The sequence below is a fragment of the Chelon labrosus genome (assembly GCF_963514085.1).
Source record: "Chelon labrosus genome assembly, chromosome: 16".
Lineage (NCBI taxonomy): Eukaryota > Metazoa > Chordata > Actinopteri > Mugiliformes > Mugilidae > Chelon > Chelon labrosus.
In genome coordinates, this window is record NC_140349.1 from 15,938,109 (window position 1) to 15,949,316 (window position 11,208).

General features: G+C 41.1%; 1 protein-coding gene across 2 annotated transcripts; it reads right to left on the minus strand.

Moving 5' to 3' along the window:
* Window positions 1–2,387: 2,387 nt before the first annotated feature.
* Window positions 2,388–5,514, minus strand: sem1 (SEM1 26S proteasome subunit; the record flags this gene model as incomplete). 2 transcript variants are annotated; one of them, XM_084562547.1, is made up of 3 exons in its annotated part: window positions 5,293–5,431; window positions 4,739–4,832; window positions 2,388–2,695 (listed from the first exon to the last, which is right to left on the minus strand). In XM_084562547.1, the coding sequence occupies exons 1-3, from the start codon at window positions 5,366–5,368 to the stop codon at window positions 2,653–2,655; spliced, it is 213 nt and encodes a 70-aa protein (XP_084418673.1). In that variant the 5' UTR covers window positions 5,369–5,431. The 2 variants fall into 2 exon arrangements, with proteins under 2 accessions (XP_084418673.1, XP_084418674.1); XM_084562548.1 differs by lacking the exon at window positions 2,388–2,695 and having other exon boundaries at window positions 4,735–4,832; window positions 5,293–5,514.
* Window positions 5,515–11,208: the final 5,694 nt, after the last annotated feature.

The window sequence follows — 11,208 nt, forward strand, 5'->3', positions numbered from 1 at the left end:
TGCTGATATTAGACACGCACTTGGACACAAACATACACCGAGTTAGCTGCAGATCCTGGGACTAAATTTTGGGTTTCTTGCGGATTTGTTTTAGAATCAAACTGTGTGCTCTTGGGCTTAAAGGGGAATTACCGTTTTTTTACAACCTGGACCTTATTTCTGGCATAAAATACGATCGTTTACTCACCCATATAACTTTGTCATTCGGACGATATTTAGATCCAGCAGAGCGTTGTGTATATCCATATAGTGGGAGTGACTGGGGCACCGAAACGCAGCCTCTAAATAACGCATTATCTTCATTTCATCAACATTTTGTGATGATACGCTAGTGCTATTCTCCGTTGAGTCTGGAGTTACCCGTTATCATCAATGAATATTTTTCAGATTCTGAGGTTGTGGATGACAACTTTGTTTATGATCGACGTCCTTACCGTTTTGAGCCAGAGTATACGGATGAGGAGCTTGTTGAAAGGAGGATGCGGAAGCAGAGAGAGCAACAGCTGGCCAAAGAACAACACACCACTGCACGTCCGTGAATAGACAACAGGTAACTCCGGACACAACGGGGACTAGCACCAGCGTATCATAAAAAATATTGGTGAAATGAGAGAGTTTCACGGCAGACAATGAGTTATTTATAGGCTGCATTTCGGTGCCCCAGTCACTCTCACTATATGGATATGCGCGGCGCTCCGCTGGATCTAAATATCTTCCGAACAACTCAAAACCAAAGTTATATGTATGACCAAACGATCGTATTTTAATGCCAGAAATAAGGTCCGGGTTGTAAAAAAACGGTAATTCCCCTTTAAGCTTCTGGGGCTGCCAATCCTGGACAAAGTGGCAATCGTTTGAATCATTTCAATTAATTTGAAGGTCACAACCTGATGACACCATACACTTAGGCAACAACAAACCCTTGATGTCCAATGTTTAAGGATCCACCTGTCAGTTCTAAATATTATCTCCTTATCTGGAACCACAGAGTTTAATATTATGGATATGACTTTTCACTATTTTATTTACCTAATGCCTGATCGTTTCAAGTTTCAAAGATAGACTCTTTTTAACAGTGCTTCAGATAATTTGCATTATAGTGACTAACATGCTTCCATCTGTTATACCAGCCTTATCATACAGATCCTTTAAGTATCTTACTCACATGAATTCAATGCAGCACAACACAAATTAGTAAATGTTGGTTGCACAAAACAGAAATACAGTACAGTACAAATAATGTACGTGAATACAGAGCTTGAGTGAATGTTTTCCACTTCTAGAGGCGGAGGATGGATATTGTTTTTGGGATGAAAGCGGCTCTTGCAGCCTTGGTCTTACTGGCATCCATTTCACCTCATTAGGACCCTGGGACCGAGAGTCGACAAAACACTGAGAGAAATCATTTTGCCGGGGGAGTGTGGCGGGGATAAATTGGCCTCTGGTTCAGTACGAGAGTCCCCGCTGTGCCAAGCGGAAGAGAAGGGCCTGGCTGGCAGTAGGGGCAGGCCCAGGCAAGGCAGGCTGGGAGGCCCCATGCTGAGACCCCCTCCCTGTCTCTGACAAACACGGCAGTGGATAATCTCTCCTTCAGGGACTCGGCCCAGCGCTGTGGGGCTGAGAGGGAAGGGGGCTGTTATACGGCACAGTGCAGAGGAACTGCCTCTGTATGTGTGTAGCAAGCGCGCACACACACACACACACACACACACTTGTTTGCATTGTGTGCACTTCCGCTGCGCACAGCTTATGTACATCTCAATTTTCTCTTGTGTACACTTTTGTTCGCTCTTCCTCTATCATGCAGACATCACTTTGACAGTTTCAATAAACAGAGCCTTTCATCAAAGTACGGTTGCCACAAAAATGGTCACAAATATCTGTTGAGCACTTGAACCTGAGTAATATCATGCAAAATTCATGTAGTCCAAAATAAATGCACAATGTGTCAGAGGGCAATAACAAGCTGCCCATTACAGGTAGATTGTGTTGACTTGGTAGGTGTGCTTCTGAGGAGATCAACAGCTCTTACAAAGACTGTAATTTGTAGATATTTTAGCCAAACCCTGAGTCATCTTTCGTACCTCTGTAGCTGCAAAAAGCATTTGGTGTACCCACCAAATATTGGAGCCATAAACCACTAAATAAAACGGGAAAAAAAACATGCAAAAGTTCTGGTAAAGATCACAAACATCATTTAGCCATTGACTAAACTATATAAGTTAGAGGTTAGGCAGTCATGATGTATTAATTTACTTTTAAAGCTTTCTCAGTTTCAGCAACAAAATCCAGCCTGTAATTATGTCAACCACTTATGTGTCTGTAGATAAAATATTTCTAATATTGAGCTGGATGGCATGTAAAAAGATAAAATAAAGACAAACATAATGCGTAACCAATAGCAAATTTATTATCTACAAATGCCACCATCTGAACATTTTTCAGAATATTTTGGTCATTGAAAAAAAAGAAGAAAAAAACACTGCAAGAAATTGTTTACGAATTCCATTTACTTCCATTAACATTTCTTGCAAAAAAAACAAAGAAACAACATCCTCAAATCTCCTCTTGTGGTTTTGTGATCAGCCGGTAATATTGAAATATAAATGTCCATATCCAATGTCGTCGCATAGTGAAAGGCCTCGTCAGCCTCTATGAGGTCTCCATCTTGTAACCATGTTTTTCGAGCTCCGCTCTGCAGGGAGGAAAAGGCAAATAGAAAGATCAAGTCAGCAGAGATGATTACAGGTGGGCGGCTGAGGCATAAGTACCCTCTGCTATTGATTGTAAGAACCATTAAGAGATGGGAGTGAAAAAAAAATGTACATAAATATTGCATAATGCATGCAGCTATGGATTTGATGATTACATATATATGTGGCAGCCGTGCCCTTTAACAGTAATGATAACTTTAAGAAACAGCTTAATAGTACAGCTGTTGTAATTGGCCTCAATAAAACAATGGCATATTATTGTCTAAAGTGTGCTCAGACTAAAGCAGAGCAGCCACTTATCTATCAACACTTATTGATTATTCCTTAAGTGAGTGCAAGCGTCGAAGGCTTTACAGCTCTTATGATGATAAATTTGACGTATAATGCAAATCTCCATTAAAATATTGATTGGTTAAACTCTACACAGTTTAAGTGGACATTTTAGCTGTTGCTCATATTGTTTTGTGTGTAAGAGGTGTTTACTGCGCCGTTTCATTTGGGTTTAAAAGAACAATTTAAGCTACTGAAGAGAAGAAGTTGGTCAAATCAAAGATAACCCTGCAAGTGACTTCCTACAAGTCATTATGGTGGTGTGCAGAGTCACTATCCAAGATACTTACATATTAGTATCTGCAGAACACATGCAAATGTCAGTGAGGTACACAACTTAAAATTCCTCAGTAGCTATGTATAGAGGTCGTAGCGGTGCCTTTGCAGTGGATTTGATACCAACTCTTTTCCTAGCTTTCATGAAATGTCTGCAGTTTGAGAATGCCTCCGAACATGTGTGAGGGTTCTAGTATTATTTATGTATTTAACTGCAGTATGTCCAGCCCATGTTTCAGAGGTGGCCCTACATTCAATATATTTAAAGAGCTTATAAGAAGAGTAAAAGATCTGGGACAACAATACAATCATATGCCATTCATATGGTATTAGGTACACTAGTGAAAACTTATTCATTCTAATATATACCCCTTACACTAATTCTTAACTTGGTGAAGGTTATGGTATTCAGAATTTGCTTAAAGTAACAGAGCTGTTGTTTCAACTGTGTTTTCATTGTGGAGGCTGTGGTTTGGACTGAGTTGTATTTTGACAATCCCATTTTAATCAGTGGGCTAGGCTAAATGAGAGAAACATTTTTTGTGTTTAATTCAATTCAGTTTAACAGCACCTCACACAACATCTTCCAAAATGGCCATAGAGTTGAATTACCACCTTTCTGATGCTGTTGCAACATAAACTGAACATTACAACAGCCATGAAGGGGGATTTACTGCTGGTCGCCAATGAACTGGGGAGAGAATTTCTTTATATATATGTCTATTCCATTTAATAATCAGAAATGCATGTATTGAGATATTGACTGCGACAGACGTGATTTATTATGGTAAATGTACATTCATTATTAAAATGATTTTAGTGCTCCTCTGACTCATGTGAAAACCTACTATGTCCAAAAATTGCTTTGGTCATGTCTAAACCATTTGAAAAAGCACAGGCATGAGTTTAACACATTATGGAAATCACCTGTCCTCCTGTCTGTATACAGCTATGTAAAGCACTAAAAATGCAAAATGTGCTGTTATGTGAACCGTTAATAAAAAAAAAAGTAAAAATCCGGAAGAGTGATTTCAGTCAAGGCCGTCGAATTTTCATCAGCTATAAAGTAGAAGTAATGACACATGGATCAAAGTAGACACCTTTACTTTCAAGGGTCAAGTGATCGGTTATTCCATATAGAACAAATTATTGGAGGACATATGGTTTACATTTATGTGTGTAAACATGTTGGCTGTTTTTTTTTTTTCAGTCAGTATACAGTATATCAAATAATTAATCATGGATATCTGTGTCTAATGTATGAGCAACAAGAGGGGAGGATATGGCATGTAAGTATGGCTTAAAGCACTATTTGCCATATTTAGGCAACGGCATTAATGAAGAAATGTAGTGGATCCACCCATGTTGTCTGTGTGGTGTAGCTGAACATTGAGACTTTTGCTGAAGGCTCAGGTTACCTCAGCTGATTTGAGAAGTCATCCTCTACGTTGTCATCATCCCAGTTGTCTTCCCACACATGAGCGTCTTCATCTTCATCCAGCCCCGTCCAGTCTGGAATTGACACAGCACCAACAATATATAATACAGCTTTAACTTAGACTCTCGGATAAAACGATATGTCTTACACAATAAGAGCGAGGGATGGAGAAACAGTTTTCTGTAACTGTTTACCTCAACACATTAGCTTGTTTTAGCTACATTGACGTCAGCTAGCTAACGGTCACTAATGTCCACAGGAGGAGGAAAAATCACAGTTTCGCACCATTAAGAAAATTAAAATCACATTTATTAAAACATTGGAAGGGAATGAACTCAAAAATGAGTAATTAGTTTGACTAATTCAGCATACGCATACTATCCCCAGCAAGTTTGCTAGCTAATGCTAAAGCTAATAAGGCTAGGCTAGCTGAGTCACCGTTGCAGGGCCCGGCACCAAAAACCCGCAATACATAGCAAAGCTGGTAACACAAACAAGAGCAATGTGTTTTGAGGTAATATATGGAGGATTTACCCTCGGCTGGGAATTCCTCAAACTCATCATCCTCCTCCAGTAAGCCCAAGTCTACGGTCTGCTTCTTGTCTGACATGTTAGCTGTGTGGCTGTGTTGCTGTTTGTCAATGAATGGCTCCCGTACGCAGGAATTGTGGGACATCGAGGTTGTTCAAGCGGGTAGCGGCTGCGCCAACTGCGCAGCACGACGCAGCGTCCACCATGTTCTACTAAAAGGGCAGGCGATACCGTTTTATTTGTGGAGCACATTTCTTAGAGTTACACTCACTTACAGTCACATTTCGTTACAGTTTAACTGTGCCTTGCATTAATATGCACGAGTAATCACCCTAAGGCAAAAAAAGAACCGATTGTAAATACATAAACTTAATTTTCAATATTTTATTTTATTACAATTGTAAGTACTAGACTTCTCCAGTTAATAAAAACAAATGTCAACGTATTGTCTAATTTCATAATTTTATCGTTAGTGTGGCTCTTCAATCAAAGGTCTAAAATGGGAAAAAAAAAGACTTGAATGTCAACTGACAGAAACTTTATAACTGATCAAATTGATTATGAATCTCCTTGCTTTTACAAAGTTGCTGTTTTTTTGTGACTGTACCTCTTAGACAGAATGCACAACTTCTGTGCTACTGTTGAACATCTGTTTTCTTGCTTCTGTGTTTTCAGCATGGCCGGTTTTCAATAACATCGGTCTGACACTGTAAAGGTGGTGCAAACCTTAAAAACTACTTACAAATATTTGAGAAAACTCCTCTTTCTTCCTCTGAATCGCTCCCTAAGTGTTCCTCTCTCTCTCCCAGCCACGCTCTCTTTCTCCCCCAACACCACAAAAGCCTCTCGCAGCCCTCCTTCCTCAAAACACATGCTCTCGAGTCTGTCAAATTTCAGCAAAGATTTTTCATTTAGGAACAAATGCACATTGTAGCCCATGCGGAATAATAAAGCGGCAGCCACAGCTTCGGATGTATTTTAGATAAATGAGAGCACACATTTACCACTAAACCGCTCGCACCACAATGAAAATTGCACCGCAGCTGTCACATGTTGACAGATGGAGCAAACCTCAACTTAGGTCCCTGCGTACTTATTCTATTTTCAAATTATTTAGTAATCATCCTAAGCCTTTACACATGACAATGCCACAACATTCAGAGCAAAGAGGAACAAGACATAGAGAAGTGCAGGGAGTTAATGTCTCTGTGTCCCAGTTAGATGTGGGAAAACAAGGAGTTTAAGATATAAAAGATATTGAAATAATGATGAAATACTTTTAATCTGAAGTAATGATTGAAAGGACAAGTGCTACTTGCTTATTGATACTTGTCATTACAGATTAATCTTCATATTATGTTCCGATTCAATAATAAATCAACTGTTCAAATGAACATGGTGAAAAATGTGGAAACAAGCTTAATCTGATGATTTTAAATATTATTTTGTCTTAACAACAGTTTAAACCTCAGTTTACTGTCAGATTCTCATCTCTGAAAAGTTTAAAAAGAACCAGCAAATGTTTGGTATTTTATTTTGAAAAAGAAAAGTATTACTGTTGTGGGCTAGAAGACTGAAACAAAACAGCAAATGAAGAGACATTGTCTTCCATATCTTCAGTTATGGAGCACTTGATTCATGAATGATGCTCTGTGTTGCTTTGAGCGGCCTTCCCTGAGGTATAACCGAACCCCCGTTCCCGCGTCACTCAGTCTCAGGTGCAGGTGAAGTCCTGGGAAGTGGCTGCAGTGTCTGTCCGGCATACCTGAGACTGCAGTTACACCGTGCCTGGCGCCTGAAGTCTCTCTGCACGGGAAAAAACAGGAGGAGGTGGGAGGTGGAGGGGAGTCAAAGAAGGGTGATACAACATGGCCACCGCAGACAGACTCCACCGCGGCTTGCGTCTCAGCGGCAGCATCACATTTCCGTCCTTTCACAAAGCCCTCTGGGAAGGGACAGGTCGGCAGCCGCGACAAGAGCCAGAGCTGAGACGAGACAGTGGAGGACTCCAGCTGAAGCCTGCCCTTCCAGTCTGACACTGGCCCCACACACACCCCCACCAAATAATCCAGATCGCCTGCCAAAGATAACCAATTCTTCCACATGTCAGAGAAAGTGACAGACTGCTGTAGTGTCCTCGCATTGTCGCCTCTCCGTGCCTCAAAGTGGAGTCTTCCTATGAGACTTCAGACTGAGCACGTGCATACTTTAAAAAGTGACGTTGTCTTTGAGTTCGTGTCAAAAAACAGATGAGTTTAAAGAAATGCCATAAAACATACAAGTGAGTGATCATCCTGGATTAAGGAGACTTGAGCAGCCAATTAATGAGGCAAATCCAAGAAAAAACATGTCATCTTTGCTCCGGGGAAATCTGCAGAGCGAGCGATGTGCTTCCAGGATATGTCTGTCAAGATCCTGTATTAAATTTAATCCCAGGCAGTCAGTAAGTCTACTCCATTGTGGGTTGTGTGGAAATTCTGTCTCTCGTTTCATAAAAAACTTACATCCAGTTCGAGTTAATATTCATTATGTCAAACAGAAATATAATCACTTAAACTTGTCAGATGAAGATAACAATGTAAAAGAAATAGCATTTTGTGTTTGTTTTGCTTCAGAAATCTTTTATTTTTTTCTTCCTCTGGAGGTCTCATTCATTCAGATGTCTGTCAGGACGAATTTAAGTTTCATATTTTCCCCCCCTGTCCGTCTTGAAAAGCTCTGTCATCTTGGGCTTGAGGTACAGTTTGCCAAGAGGCTAATGGCCCTTTATGACAGTACAATCTGATGCCTGTCCCGGCTAGCTTGCAGGTAATCCTGTCCACCTCGGCGGCTAAGCCCTGCTCAGGCTTAAGTTGCATATTTTGTTTTTATCAGGACGCTGCTGATGAATGCTATCAGCGAGGGAGAAATGAAATATGGGGGGTCTAGCTCCCTTTCGCCTGAGCCCCCTAGTTGAAGCCTAGAGTTGGGAAACAATGACACCTCTATTGGTGGATCTACGCCGTCTATAGGAATACACAGAGTATTACTCATACTGTGTATACCGTGTAATATTTAACACTGATGACGTTCACATTCCTCTGCAACTCATTTTAGATTTTAAAGCACGAATGCATGATAATCCCAGCACTCAAAACACTTTCAATTACAGCGGCTTTACAACCGGACCCCCAAAATATCATTAAATAAAATCATAAAATTACATGCTAATTTATTTCCAGTAATGTGCTCCAAGAGTGCGCTACCTCTGTGTCCACGGTCCAATGCCGCGGACCTATACTGTATGTGAAAAGCACTCACACACTCTTACCATAGGTGATAACCCCCTCTGTGAAAAGCACTCTTATTGGAAGTACCCATTATCCGCAAAGTCTATCCTCATGCTGACACTAAGTCATTAGCTTAAGCTGTCCTCTGTGTAAAATCATAGTTAATTTCTTTGGCTTTTGTGCATGGTGAAACGGATTTTCCATTGACTGCTGCAAAAAGAAAAAAAAAAAATGACGTAAAACAACACATAATTTAAATAAGGGATATGGTTTATGTTATAATTTAGACCAAATTAGACATGAAAGCTAAATAGTAAAGGTTATTTCCTAATCAGTTCCTCCTTATGGAGCTGATTTAAGCCTGAAGTGCGTCTGTTGTGCTGTGATGTGTCCCAAGATCAGCACCAAAAGAGGCTTTGTGAAAGATGATACGTCCTACATATCCATGGAGTAATGCTAGCTACCTGGATAACCAACATTTTTTGCTTTAAAAACCTTTAGCTCTCTGCCAATATGTCAGACAAATACATCTCCCTTTCTTGTTCCTTCTCTTCAGTTTCTTTGCTTGATATTTTAAGAGGATCATTACATATTGTTTGTTACATCCATATCTATCATCACCCCTGTCTCCCCTTTCTCCCGTTTCTCTCTCTTTCCCTTTCCCCAGTCATTTTCTGTGTCTCCATCTATCACACACTGAAACAGACACACCTCCCTCTCCCTCTAGTTATAGTCATGGTGTGTCAAAGTGTGCGTGTCCCGCGCGGTGGGGGGTTCAGTGAAAGACTGACGAGACCTGCTCTGCTCTTCCCTGACACCTGTCAGAGCCTCATCTGTCATCTGTGTGCAAGAGATGGCAATGAGCAGGAGTGACACAACATGCCAGAGGTGACGGTGACGCCTTCACCTCTCTCCATCAGCTGCACGGCTCGCAGCTTGTGCGCTGGCTGGGTAACGATAATTATCTACTCCGAGCTTTCACATCAGCCTCATTTGTAATGCAGTGATGTCACGGCGCTCAGACTTTTGAGTTGCAGCGCTGTGGAGGTGACATGGCAATCATATGTACTCACTTTTGAATTTTAAGAGAACAAACAACTCTGTGATTCTCTTGCAAATGAAAAGATGTCTTCATAACCAACAGAATACATTCAAGGGTTCTGTTGTAGGATGTCCTACTGCATCCTGTTGCATGTCAATTTATTCTGGGATATAGGCTGATAATATACTGCGATTGGAAACTCAAGAGATGTCATCTTATTCTATTGGAGGGACAGAGTACTGGATCGGGCTGAATTTAATAACGCAGTTCTGGTTTTTTTTACCAGACCTAGGCTGGTTTGGAACTTTTGCAAGAACCACTGAGATCTGGTTCCTACAAAAGTGACCCATGATGCTACTGGCGTCATGAGTGGCTGTGAGAAGAGTGTTGGTTGCACGAAAAATCACAACTTTTGAGGTCAACGTAGCGATTTGCTGAATGTCAGAGGGAGCGTGGAATGCAAGTGAACGCAGAACTCGCTGAAGAGTTTGCAATCGTCGGGTTCGGCCGACTGCTTGACATGTAGTAGGGCGCCGACGCTGCAGTCGAAAGAGTTTGAAATAGTTCCGGTCCCTACACCTTGATTAGTTTAGTGCTTCCTGACCAGAAATGATGACTGAACAGGAAAACGGACATGAACTGTTGTGTAATGTGAGTTTGCTGATTTTATCCGCTCCTTTCTGCTACAGTATTTTACAACTGTCACTTGAAGCACCGGCTTGAACTCACACTGGTAGGCAACACCGGCAGCACATCGACCCAGCTGCAACCGAAGTGTAATCCAACTCTGTTAATTGTTGATCTGCTATCATCTGTAACTGACTAAATCTCTACAATTTAGTTGTACCGAATTCCAGAAGACTAATCCCCAACATGTGGCTGTCCCAAGCCCCGGAAAAGTCTGTGATTGGTTTGATTGATAAATGAAGCCCTCTTTATGCTTTTGGGCGTCCGTTCGAACGGGGGCCTCCGCTGCTCTGGACTATGTCCAGGAAACGTGGGACAGCTACTTATTAAGTAGTTAGACCCTCAAGACGAGGCCACAGACAGGGACTGCTGGTGGTCACCTGGGCTTAGATTCGGTATCCTTCAGCCATTGGTCAGGTCTGGAGGTCTGATTGTGAATGGGACACAATCCTCTCCTCAGCACTGAGGTGAAGGTTTGTGTGTTTGTTTAACATAATAAGAGCTAATTATTAGTACTTTATCGAAACCACCAGGAAACCATGTTCTTGTTTTTGAATCTGCGTGTTAATAATCAACTTTATCCACAAGACAGAAATGCTTCGGAAGAAAAATGGAGTTTTGCAAGCGAACGATTTTCATTACGCTTTACTAGTCCCTGTTAACTTTACCCCATTGGTATCAATTTAGGCTCCCTTCACATGTATTGTTGTTTGTACTGGGGAGGTTAATGATAAAACAGAGAGGAATCCATGCAAGAGTAAGCATTGAACCCCCCACCCCCACTCCTGGTTCAGTCATTACTACTTCTTAATTGTCTCTTCTCCTTCAATGAGTTTTTACACCAAGATTCACAGTAGGCCTGATCATCATCATCATTTCACAAGTTACAGGGAAGGAATGGGAAAAAAAATAAATGTCTCA